General features: G+C 39.7%; 1 protein-coding gene across 1 annotated transcript in view; it reads right to left on the reverse strand.

Annotated features, from left to right (window-relative positions):
* TUBGCP6 (tubulin gamma complex associated protein 6) overlaps window positions 1-12924 on the reverse strand; it is a 39089-nt gene that overhangs the window by 17880 nt on the left and 8285 nt on the right. Inside the window, exons 13-22 of the mRNA XM_038153270.1 lie at window positions 12704-12771; window positions 11950-12220; window positions 11289-11379; window positions 9869-9954; window positions 9332-9385; window positions 8609-8693; window positions 7991-8176; window positions 6077-6236; window positions 2684-3495; window positions 1268-1431 (exon numbers count right to left, since the gene is read on the reverse strand). Coding sequence (XP_038009198.1) covers window positions 1268-1431; window positions 2684-3495; window positions 6077-6236; window positions 7991-8176; window positions 8609-8693; window positions 9332-9385; window positions 9869-9954; window positions 11289-11379; window positions 11950-12220; window positions 12704-12771 — 1977 coding nt within the window. The remainder of the gene's footprint in view (window positions 1-1267; window positions 1432-2683; window positions 3496-6076; window positions 6237-7990; window positions 8177-8608; window positions 8694-9331; window positions 9386-9868; window positions 9955-11288; window positions 11380-11949; window positions 12221-12703; window positions 12772-12924) is intronic.

Raw genomic sequence — 12924 nt, forward strand, 5'->3', positions numbered from 1 at the left:
TTTGCATTCAGTCAATAGCTCAAAGTCAGCGCAGAGAACAAATACATAGATAATTTGACCATCAGTTCAGAGACAGAATCCTTGACAGAGAACTACCAGCTGCTTTTATGGCCCTCCCTAATGCAGTTTTCACACTAGGAAAACGAGGCAAATACATGCCATAGTTCCATGGTTCATTTAACGCTAATATTCAAATGAGTTAAAGAGAAATACGCTCAAAGTGCTAGAATGAACTTCTATTAACACATTTTACCTCTTTGTGGTGAAGATTATCATCCCCTCCAAAACAACTTCTATTTCCAATTCTTCCAAAAACTCTGAATTTTAGTAGCAGGTATTACACAAAATCTGTCAGGCATATGGTCATACGACTCTAAGAGTCTTAGTTAGACCCTTGCAGTCTAAATAGCAGCAAGAAAAACTGTCTTGTTCTGGGGAAAAAAAAGCTCAAGTGGGCTACAGTGGCTTTGAAAAATCAGAACATCAGAACAGGGAACTTCTGAGTTTTCTGAGCTTCTAAGGCTCAGAGATGAAAAAACACTGTTTAACAATGCAACAGCACATCACTACATTATTATTTAAAATTACAGAAAACATACAAAGCAAAGCTTCTCCAAGAATCAGGCACACCACTGTCCATCTGAAATGTCAGGATACCTGCCATACCTGCCTTTTCTTTTATCTTCCATTTTAGGGGAGCCAGGAACCCTTAACAGGACTGCAGAGAGTTTTCCCTCAGGAGATGCATCTTCTACTCGAAAGCCAAAAGAACTACAAGCCTAACTAGACCACCAAGAAATCTGTTATAATTTTCTTGTTTGTCTACAGGATGGGGAGAGGAATACAATACTCTAAAATACTGGGAGATATTTGTTTAATTTTTCTACTGCTCTACCATTACCACTTTCTCTTTTGAAACTGGAAATACGGAATCATTTTATACTGAGACAAATTGCATAGCATATAAGAAGTCACAATAGTTAGAAAAATGCTGCATTTCACACAAACAGTATTTTCCTAATCCCTTCATTTTTTGACCAAGGCGATTTTATCTCTTCGTGTGAAACTGCAGCACTCTAAGAACCAGTTTGTTGAAATCCCAGAACTTTTATTCCTTTATCCCTATTATGCAGTGTATGGAAATCTGTGAATTAGATATGCTCATTTCACTATTTGTACTGAGGTCATGTGGAATTAAGATGCAATGCACCTTCACACATTTGCATATGGTGGATAGCAAGTTTAACCAGTAAGATCAGACACATACTATCCAATTCTTTCCCAACATCTTCGTTTGCTGGGTCCATATGTAAGCACTGCATCCCACAAGTCTATGTCCGGAGTCATGCTTGGCTCTGACTGAGAATCAGGAGTCAGATTGGATGCTGACTGGAATCCCTCATCTTCTGACTGGTCTATACTTTGAGGAACCTGTCAGAAAGAGTTCAAATGTCAGATATGAAAACATTTTACTGAAGACACATTTGTTAATGAAAAAGATGTTTTGCTATCATTCGTGACCAAATGACTCTATGTGACCCGACCTCTCCCACCTACCCTCCCTTTACATCAATTTTAAGTTTTTATTGTAGGCACTCTTTTAATTTGATGAGTATCTATAGGTACTAATGGCCATATATAAAAAACAAATCACTTTCTAAATAATATATTACACTTGTTGGTGCTAAATTCTAAACCTTTTATGTTTTGCAAGCATATAGCTCTACAAATGGAGAATCTCTGGTATGGATATTCAACATTATGTAGCATTAATACAATCATACTGCTCTACCATTTGCTCCAGGCAAATGATCCAGGCCACGAATCTTCAAATTTGTAAACATTTTGTTAACTATGACTAACATAGTTTGTTCCCTAATTCATATGCAGAAAATCTGTAAGTGTCCAAACAGTGTATGTGCCACATCCCCAACTCCCCCTCAACGGGAGCCATATGTGCAGAACTGTTGTCAATTTTAGTAAAAGATGGAATAAGATGAGGTAGGCTATGAGTAAGCCTACCTACACACAGTAAAAATGAAAAGAAAGAAGAAAAACTCTAAAAGTGTATCTAGTACTTCTACAAGAATAAGCCAGCAAAAATAAACAGAATGGACAGCAAAAGGGGAAAAAAGATACAGTAGAAACTGTACACACTGAAAAAGTAAAATGATAATAGGAACTAGGCCATTCAATTGGAAAAAAAAAACCCATAAAAATGCTTTAAGATATAACAAGCCAAGACAACAATACAGCAAGTTAGGTAATGCAATCTGAACAGCAAAGCACATACATTCAGACAGGGATGCTCAGGCAGTCAGTCTGAGCACTGACAAGCAAGCAATGCAGAGGAGCTCAACAGACGAAGCAGGCAAAAATGCAAGCAAAAGGCTGCTAGGGTGGGGAGGGTATGGGTACAGCTGATGGCTTGAATTTATAAAGGCTATGGCCACATGATGGGTTTTGACACAGCTACAGGGCAAGACCAAGGTTTTTGTTATTATACATCTCCAAAAAGCTTATCTGGTCCTCTGCAAAGGAAAGGATCCCTGCTTCATCTTAAATTCCAGTGCTGTATGCTTCTATCAACAATCAAACTATCACCTACGTTTTAAACTACAGTTTCAAAGTGACACATGAAAGCATGCATACACTCCTTAGACCAAAACAAATGATACCGTACTTTAATTGCAAGTCCAGACAAATCTGCATTGTCAGGCACTGGTGGTAAATCCAGCTTGATGTCCATGTCGTAGGTACGGCTGTGGACAAGGGCACCGAAGAGCGAGACGCGTGTTTCTTTCTCAAACCTGTCCCCAGCAGGACAGCTCTGAGAGAACAGCCCCATGGCAGGGAGTCCAGTGCCAGGTGCAGCCTCCATTATCTGAAGTGTCTGTTGAATTGTGTCGTTGAACTGACATTCTTCATTTGTTATCAGAGACTGTATGTCAGCTTCAAACACACTTACATCATAATAATCATAACCCTGGTATTTGACATTCCTCCCAACGTATTTGTTGTTCAGAAAATAGTCCTTTTTTTGTGGTACCAGCTGAGGAGGACCTGTTCCAGCAAGCTGTACTAAGAGATCTAAGACAGAATTAAGTTCAGTAAATGGTAAACATTCAGCTGTTTCCAGCTCCTCCACAAGATTCTCCAGTCTATCCGCTTGAGCACCTAGGCCAGCGACTCTCAAGTTGAAAGACAGCATCAAAATTTTGTTCTTCACTGGGAGTCTGGAAACGTTCGATTGCAGCTTGCGAGCCTCATCTTGAAAAAGGTTCATGAACAGGGCATTATAAGCAACCCTTTTCAAATTTTGCTTAGCCCTTCTCTTGCTGATCTTCTGCCTGCCTAAGTGAACCTTCCATGGCAAACCTGTCAGGTGTGCTTCACACAAGTCATTGAACAACTGCGTAATGCTCTCCATTTCAAATGAAACTATCAGGTTTTGGCAGGTACAGTCTGGGTCTCTGATTTCATGGGAAGGAAGACCTGAAAAATATCAGGAGAAGGAAGAAGCTCATAAGGTGTATAAGAAATTGGTGAGTATGCTTTAACTTGAACTGAGACAGCCCAAAAGAAAAGACAACTGACCTCCCACACATTTAGGACACGAGCTACAAAAAACCCACTTTAACCTTTATCATCAGTGAAACGATGGTGCAGGAAGCTTAATTCCAGATGCCAAATTTTTCTGGGCAGACTGACATAAAAGAGACAAGACTGTCCTGATCCAATCCCGGATTGCTGCGGGAGCACCTCTCCCTTTCTCCCGGAGGCATCCACCACCTCCCTCCCCGCGCGGAGCCTGCAGCCGCGGGGCCGCACGGCTGGGCTGGAGGGCACCCGCCATCCCTGGGGCACCGGGAGCGCCCACCCCGGAGAGGCGGGGTGCGGGCAGCCCCGGGGGAGCTCACCCTGAGCGTGCAGCCGGGCCCCAGCAAGGCGCGCCAGCCCCCCGAGCCCCCCGCCAGCAGCAGCAGCGCCCCGCGGGGCTGCCCCCGCCCCTCCCGGGCCGTACCTGCAGCGCTGCCCGGGCAGCGGGAGCGGGACCGAGCCGCCACCTCCTCCCGGCGCCGCCGACGTCACCCGAGCGCGACCGGGCCCGCCCCGCCGCCGAGCGGGCCCCGCCCCGCCGCCCCTCAGCCCCGCCCCGCCTCCCCTCGGGCTCGGCCCCGCCGCCCCCCGGGCCCGGCCCCGCAGCCCCTCAGCCCCGCCCCGCCGCCCCCCGGGCCCGGCCCCGCAGCCCCTCAGCCCCGCCCCGCCGCCCCCCGGGCCCGGCCCCGCCGCAGAGCAGCGGCTCCGACCCCTCGGCGATACGGAAAACGCCGGTCGGACCGTTCGTGAATTTAAACCACTCCTGCGCTGCTCACCCCAAACGCTGGCGACTCAGCTGACAAACACAGAACAACACGCTGGCGCCAGAAAGCAGAGAGCCACGCCGGGCCCGAGCGGCGGGAGGGAACTGCAAAAGGCCTTTGCAAACAAATTTATTAACAGGACACTGTCTCCTCTCTTAATTTGTGTTTTAATAAAGGCTTAGAAAAATACATATCAAAACGCAACATTAATGTGATTCAAACACTACGAATTCCATTGAACAAAGGCAGGGAAAGGAGAAAGAACTGCGCTATTACTCAGAAAATGCTTTTTCATTAAAATACTGCGAGACGGTGTGAGAGGGGAGAATGGCAAAATCTCCTGTCAGGAAACAAATATCCTGTTAGGAAAAATGCTGGAGCTAAAGTTGGGCCATGGGCCAGTTTCCAATTTAAATACCTTTTTGGACTTCAAAGGTCAGTTCAAAGAAACTCTAAACTGAAACAGAACATCTTAATGCTCTTCAGCCCTTCTTTGTGAAAAATCTTCAATATAGCTTTTATTTTCTTTTGAAAGAGATTTTAATTTCAAAATGCTCAAGGATGGGTATCATTTCCCCTCCAGCAATATCTGAAAACCAAAACAAATGAGAAGGGAAGCACTGTGAATTAAAAAAGACAACCACAAAGACAGATTTATTTATTCTGCATCATATAAAGTTGAGCCCAGTAGGAACACCAGTATAAACATCATTTGAAGTGTCTGAAATCAAAAGGTCAAATTATTGAAGTCACAATAGCAAAAAATCTCTTGAAAATGATCCCTAAATAATACCTGGAATACAACAAAACAAGGCATATCATGACTACTGCCTTGGGATGTTTGTTTAATTTCGAGAATTTACATGATGTAGCCTTAGGCCACACGAAGTCTCTGGAGATTTGGAGTTATTTTACTGACAATTTATGCTCAAAAAGAGGGCAAAGTGAAGTCCTCATATTTTCCTTTTCTTCTTCTTTGTAAAATGATTCTGAAGTGAAATCAATTTCTGGAAATCCCATCCTTCACTGAAAAGAACAGCAGTAAGAAAACCAGTTATTAATCAAGCTCATACCACAATTCCTGACCCCACAAGAATATTTTTATTAGAACCAGACCCCTGGTATTGGGCATTTCTTCTGAAAGACGGAATGACATTTTCTTTTGGAGACACCTACCTGAATAATTGCTTTTTTTGCTGAAAAACAGAAGTCATTCAGCCAAGAAATTTTTCTAGATAAGTATGCTTGAAATATACATACCTGCCTAGGCTGATTCCTCTACAAATGCAATGCCTGATCTTCAGCTCTTTGCAACTGTACTTGCAGCATGACTAATCATTATTGAGTTATTGGTGGACAAGTTAAACATTTAAAAATATCATCTGGTTTGGCACTATATTCAGAAAGCACATTAGCAATCAGAGCCAGGGCACATCCTGTTACCCATCCTTTAAGCACATATTTTGGTAGTTTCATTCCAAATTTTGGAGTAACAGCATTCAAAGTCCCAAGGGTACAGTTGCTATGCTATGAAATGTGGTGCTTTCCAGCTCAAGTGGCAGAATTAGAAGCATTCAGAGTTGCACATTAGATCAATCTGGTCTCACTGACTTTAAATGTCCCACTGGCACACAGGACCCAGCTGTATTTATATATCATCTTTTCAGAAATTTACAGTATATAAGAGTTAAAGATAAAATCAGACAACTTACCTGAACACTGAAGCATTTTCCATTCCTGCTGAAACTGGTCTCTTAACACTTTTATTTTATTTACTTTTTCTTGAGTAGGAGGTACATAAATTCCAAAAGGAGGTGTAGAAGCACCCACTAATGCTTTGGCTACACTTTGCATTAAACTTATCTCTGTGTCCTAATTAGGAAGAAAAAATGCCCCTGTGAGCCAAGCTCTCTTTGTTTCAGTAATACATGAAATATTTTAAAATAAGCTTTGTAATTGAATTGCTAGCATTAGTGGCAAGAATGAGCAACCTCCCATTTTCAAATAAAAATGTGTTCAAATTGAGGTTTTTTTCTGAAAAATGTAAATTGATTTTAATCTGTTGTAAAACTTGTTTCTTTCAAATGGACAAAGAATCTCACTTTTTCCTTTATGACTGAAAAGAAATAAGGCTGGCTTAAGGACAGGAAATATTATGAGGTTAAGGGGAGCATGGAGCTTGCTTACTTCATGCATCATTTACTTTCTGTGAGTGGAAAATAGTAATATCTTTACCTTATTCAAGAAATTTACTGTCACAGTGTAAATGAGTATCATTTCCTTGCAGAAATTGGATTTGAAATGTTGATGCTATATGAAGATTATACTTGGAAGACTGTAACACTATGTTGTTTTTAAGAAAAAGAAGCATTTTTTCAAGTACTCTAAAAAGCCATGCACATGCATTAGAAAATCATGATCCTGTTATAGAGCTACCTGATAAAAGTATCATTTTTTTTAGCATGCATTCCTAATATCCTTTTATTGTTTACACTTCAGAATATCAGTAATTCTCTCCATTTTATACTCCTAATTAGCAATGTGCAAATACATTATTTTTGGATACTGCATATGATGTGCAAATACATTCTTTTTGGATACTGCATATCAATGTACAAATTATTTTAGCTTAGCCAATTTATGTATCAGCATTGTAAATAAAAACAAACAACATTTGAGAAAACTACAGAATAAATTATGTCAAAAATCACTTAATTGGCAGCCTAATGAATAGCACGGCTTTAATTGGGTACTTGCTGGGGAACAGATTAGAGGAAGCATACATGAACAATTTTTTGTTGTTTCTCATTGCAGAAGAACTAGAAGGCACAAAAGTAATCAAAAGTTACTGTTTCATAGATCACACAGGGAAACTGTGTTACTCACAACCACAGGATGCTGGAGAGGCCAAGAGCGGAAATTGAGTTCTTTATGTAATTAGACAAATTCATGGAAGATAGATCAGTGTCAGTGAGTGTAACTCCTAAATTTAGGCATCCTTAATGAGGAAAAAGCCTAGGAAAAGTCCCCATATTTTATTTTCTTTCTCATGCTCTCTACCTGAAACACAAAGCTGGGGTACTCTGGCCCTCAATTATATATTATTCCAATTAAGTTCACTTGAAGGATATGTGCCCTTCTGATTTATGTTCTGCAGGCTGGAAGTTGTGTGTCACAAAGCACAGCACCAGGGAGAGGAGAGGAAATTTAGTGGTCTGCTATGAACAGAACAGCAGGCTGCTTTCAATCACATTTGACGGAAGGAGGCCAGATGATTTAACAGACAGGAAGTGCCTCTTTCCAGGAGACAAGTGAGCTGTGGATCCCAGGTAGAAATGGAAGTTGTGGCAAACTGACAGAACATCTATGGTCCACAGACACAGCCATGGGCTTGCGTTCATGCCTCGGCTTCTCCATTGCAGGCTGCGACAGCTGCCTACAGCTCCGTGTGCAGCTGTGCCTTGTTCTCGGGACAGACAGAACCCCGGGCAGTTTGTGCTGTGAGCTCAGGGCTACCAAAGACAGCACAAATGCAGCCAGTATTTTCTACTGGGCAGCTTGAAGCAGTTCTTACCAGCGTCTCTGCCAGACACTTGGAAGTGCCATGGCTTAGCACCACTTCTTACCTCAATCACAGCAAAAACCCGAGACTCAGCTAGTCCTCGTAGTAAAGCAACAAGCAGAGAAATCCCATTTATTCCAAGGTTCCTGTTTGGTCCAACAGCTATTACTGTTAGGTTTGGTTGATAACTATATGCTACAGGAAGAATGAATCCAAGTACAGCAGAAAAGAAATCATTGCCTCCAGCATCCTTTAACAACAACAACAACAACAAATGGGTTAGCACAAATATAATGCCCCGAATTTCCAGATACAAAACAAAACAGAAAGGTGACTCCCACAGTTTTTGATTGTGCTAGGAAACAGGATACTGATCTATTTTCCCAGCAATTTTTATTATAAACATGCAGGATTATTCATCTTTTCCTTAGTGTCTTTGCAGTGTAACCCTGCCTTGCTGAGGATGAACTGTGCATTCTAATCAACTGGGCATTCTAATAAACTCTAAAGCTCTGGGAAGGAGTAGTAACCTGGCAAGGGCAAAAAGAAGGAAAAATTTTCAAAGGCTCAAAGTGGAGTAAGAGGTGTAATTTTCAATGTAATTTTATAAATTTCTAAATACATTCTATTATTTCTGTTTAAAAAATTTTCTCCTATGTTGTTTCTAGAAAGTGAATCTTACCTCTTTCCAGTTTAGAGAAACATAGTGTTTGCAGCTGGTCTTTTTAGACTGTTCTTTCTCACAGACGTTTATGACAAGGATTTTTCTGTAAACAAAAACCCCACTTGAGTATTTAACCAATTATTTCCCAATGGGATAAAAATGGGATATTTTCTTTCATCATTCTTTAAATACTAATTCATAATACAGGAGCAAATCACTATTTGCATTAGTACATTCCAAAATGTAAACAATTAAAACTGAAATATTTTTTATGGATTTTTAAAAATATCTTTTTAATCATCTCTATAAAAATCTTTTTTAAGACTATTGGCAAATTACTTTTAAGAAAAAGGGAAAGTGGAAAAAATTATATATTAAAGAAGACTTTCAATAAGGACTCTGCATCAGCAATATGTGCCTCCTGCAGTTATAGGGGAGACAGGTCTTCTATTTAATTAACAATTGCCTTATTTATTACATTGTATTTTCAATAACAGTCTAAATTTCCATTAATACAGAAGGATTACACTTCAAACTTACCACCAAATGCATGAAATAGCATTTGGAGACAACCATTTCTCTTTGAAGATGTATTTGGGGATGTTTTGTATTATGTCTCAAGCTAAACTTCATAAATGTCAGCTCATGACTGGTTCCTTAGTGCAGATTTCACCACACATAGACACCTATGAACCTTCAGAAAGCCCTTGGGACTGTACCCCTAACAAAGGGAGGCCTCACCCATCTTCTGTGTTTGGTATCATCTGCATGTCTCCAACAAATACACAAAGCACTCTGCAAGAAACGAAAATTTACATATATTTACAAGTAATTTTTTTTTCAGTTAGTGCAATTTGTATAAAACTTTGTGTGTAGATTAGAAGCATTAAAAAGAATGTATACTGAATTTGGTCCGTTAAAAGTAGAAATAAAACACATTTAGGACAGCTCAAGGGAACCCCATTTCTTCCATCAAATACTGGGGAGGAAAAACAAAAATCAAGACATTGTCCCCAGGCCAAAGCCAATAGAAATCTGACAAAGGAAGAGCAGGCCAGCACAACCATCATCCTTATAAATTTTTTGCCTCTGGAAAGGCAAAAGGTTGTTGCTGGCATATAAACTGTTACCTGGATTACATGTTGAAAATGCTATGTGTGTGGGCATGCTATTTATTTTAAAATCAAGGTTTCACAGGCAATTTGCCATATTTGCCACACTTAGTATTTGATTTTAACACGTTGTCAAAGGGCTCTAAATGCAAACATTCAAATTCACCTTTGAAATCCAAAACGAACAGAATGTCGTAGTGCAACAGCAGCAGAAAGAGCAGCTGTGGGTGATGCTGCAAATCCATTACACACCTACAAAATAAATTTTCCATTCAGAAGCAATGCTGCAAAAGATCATGTCATTTTTTAAGTGTAACAGCTGTATTACTTTTCTACAGAAAGGACATATTTGATTACTATGCCCTAAACTGCACTATTATTTCAAAAGTATGGTGCTATACCAGAAGGCAACCGTAAAAACAGCTTTTCCAGGGGAAGGCCATGTTTGCTGGGTCTCTAGAATAGTCTGCAAACCGTGCAGAAAAATACAGCCAATGAAAAGGAGGTTGTTTCTGAATATTCTGACTCTTCCTTTAACCTAAGCAAGCTGTTCTTTTCTGGAAAATACGACTGCCATGTTACTCAGTCAACCCTTGAGTGTTCATTTGTGGTGTGTGCTTTGAACTCTACATAAAAGCTAAGCAAAAATGTATGTTTCCTCCTCATTCCTCCTCTTTGTCAGCACAAAAAGTTAACTTACATCTGCAACTCATTAAAAGTTCTACTTCTTTTTACCAGTAACCATTTCTTAAAATCTATAGATTTATAGCTCTCCTGGAGCTGTGTGCAGTTTATAATGTCAGAAATTTGTCCCTGGGATCTTCACATGTGACTTCCAAGAGCAAGATGTCTTAGAAGAAAGAGACCATCGTGGTTACTCTTCCTTGCAGGCCTGGTACCTTAATGAGAGTTTTTCACTCAAAGGAAGAGTGACTTATTATGATGTAATGTTTTAAACTTGTTTTCAGTTCTTCTTCTATGCTCATCCCAGTTTTTACACATAAATATGAAGATGTACCCTCTAAGCCTGCCCTCTCTTCATTCCTGACCCTGCAAGAATCAAAATACTGAACAAGAATTTCTCTGTTCAGAATCAGAGCATACAGCAGAGCTGTTGAAAACACCACCAAACATGCACACACATGTGTGCACGCACATGTAAGTCAAAATTTACTGTGTAAGCTTTGCACATTGAGACAGGAAAAGTATTGACATTTCTTCAGATTTCTGCTGTTGCTTACTGGTGCTTGATGCAGCAACTTCTGCTCCCCTTAACTGGAGGACTTAATGCCTGGCTCCCCTGTGAGTCTGAGAGCAGAGTAGGGACTCATAATCATACTTACAGAAAGCCTGGACAACGAGCTGCCCAAAGATGATTCGAAAGATGGATTTGGGTTAACAGCTATCCCTAAATAGTCCTTTTCTCATCTTGCATGCTCACTCTCAAAGCCAAACACATTGTAGCTGAGATTAGTGGACTTGGGAGATAAATAGTAACTAGTGTCTGGGTAACAACATAGTAGAAGCAAAAAATCAGAGGAATCCGACTTAACCCTACCCCCAAGACCAAGGCAGTATATTATTACCTCCTTCTTAAGTATTTTATCCAGGATCACAAACATACTGCCAAGAGAGAGCAAAGTTTTGTCCTCTTTCACAAGGTCTGCATAAAAGCCACTGTAAAATAAATTACATGAATAAAAACTAGGTTAGAGGCAATACTGTCTTCTAAGAAGACACTGATAAAGTGTTTTGCAGTTAGTATTAATGAAGTACATTTTGTATAGGTGTTACACACTGATTCTCAGAAACCTGCTCTAGCAGGAAGATGACAACACTGGTGCCTGACAGTCTTCATCTCCCTAAACCTGTCTCCATTCTGCAAAAATGTCTGATGATATTCAGGAAACAGAGTTCTGTCAAAATTAGATGAAGACAAGACCAAACATTGCATTTCTCAAATCAGAGCAGTTTGGTATTTTTTCCAGCTAAAAGTGAGTACATTTGCATTAGCTGCCCTCTCTCTATTGGAAGATTTAAAGAGAAAAAGTATTTTGATTATTTCTTTAAGGGATTTCAGTCTATGAGTGCTATAAAACACAAATGTCTTTATTTATCAAGGAAGAAATTCTGGCTGTAACTGAGTAGACTAAGGCCAAAAAGATGACCATGGCAGGCACAGAGTTAGATGATAGTCTGTACAGAGACCTCTCATCTTCTGTGGAAAATAAAATAAATAGGACCAACCTGACAAGAGCTTTTATTTCTGTTTCATCCATTTCTTTCACCAGCTGAACATGTTCAGGAAGAAAATGTTCTGAACTTTCAAAGCCAGTTGTTGCTGTTTTGATGGGAGGCACTGGAAATAGAATATTTTTCATGTGCAATTCCAAAAACCTTTCTACTTTGACACTATTGCTGTTGTTAGTTATCTGAGATTCATCTTCCGTGGAAGGATTTGAATTAGACTTCTTTAGAAAGGGTGATTTGGTGCTCAAATTTTGTAAAAATGATGTATCTAGAGAAAAAGAAAGATGGATTTCACAGGTATTAGTTTCTAAGCAATGTGTTAATATTTGGATATATTTATTCACAAATAGAATCCACCAGTATTCATAGTATGCATATTTACTCCCATGCACTAGCTACAATGTTTCCTGACACAGATGTTATTTCTTCAGTGCTACTACATTTGTTTTCATCTAGTGAAAGGTCATATATGGTAATGAAGCTTACGCCCCTATTTTTGACAAAGAAAACAGCATCCTCAAACAAAGATATCAAAGTGCTACTTTTTGGCAAGATGTTTGCCAGCTTCAGAGAGTTTTTTTCAGACCAGCTGAAGACAGGACCTCAAATGAAGCCTCATACTGCTTCATCAGTCACTTGATGAATAACTGCTTGTTCAAATAGTTTAGTCCACTGGTATTAATTTTAATAATTTTCAATTTCTGTATAAATCCATTTATCAATAATATTTGCTTGAATGAAGAGAAACTACCTTCATAAGCCAACCATTTCCAGTAGGGTTTATGTGCTGCTCTCACATTTTGAATAGATTCAATAGCACTAAAAAATAAACCAGATAAATAGTATTAGCAGTAAGGAAAATCATAAGAGGAATCATAACTTACCTCAACAAAAAATCCAAACCAAAAAATCCAACTGAAAATGAACAAACTTTGATTTCTTCCAAGAATCCAAAACAGAACAAGAGTGAAT

This window comes from Motacilla alba, chromosome 1A (assembly GCF_015832195.1).
Source record: "Motacilla alba alba isolate MOTALB_02 chromosome 1A, Motacilla_alba_V1.0_pri, whole genome shotgun sequence".
NCBI classification, from domain to species: domain Eukaryota; kingdom Metazoa; phylum Chordata; class Aves; order Passeriformes; family Motacillidae; genus Motacilla; species Motacilla alba.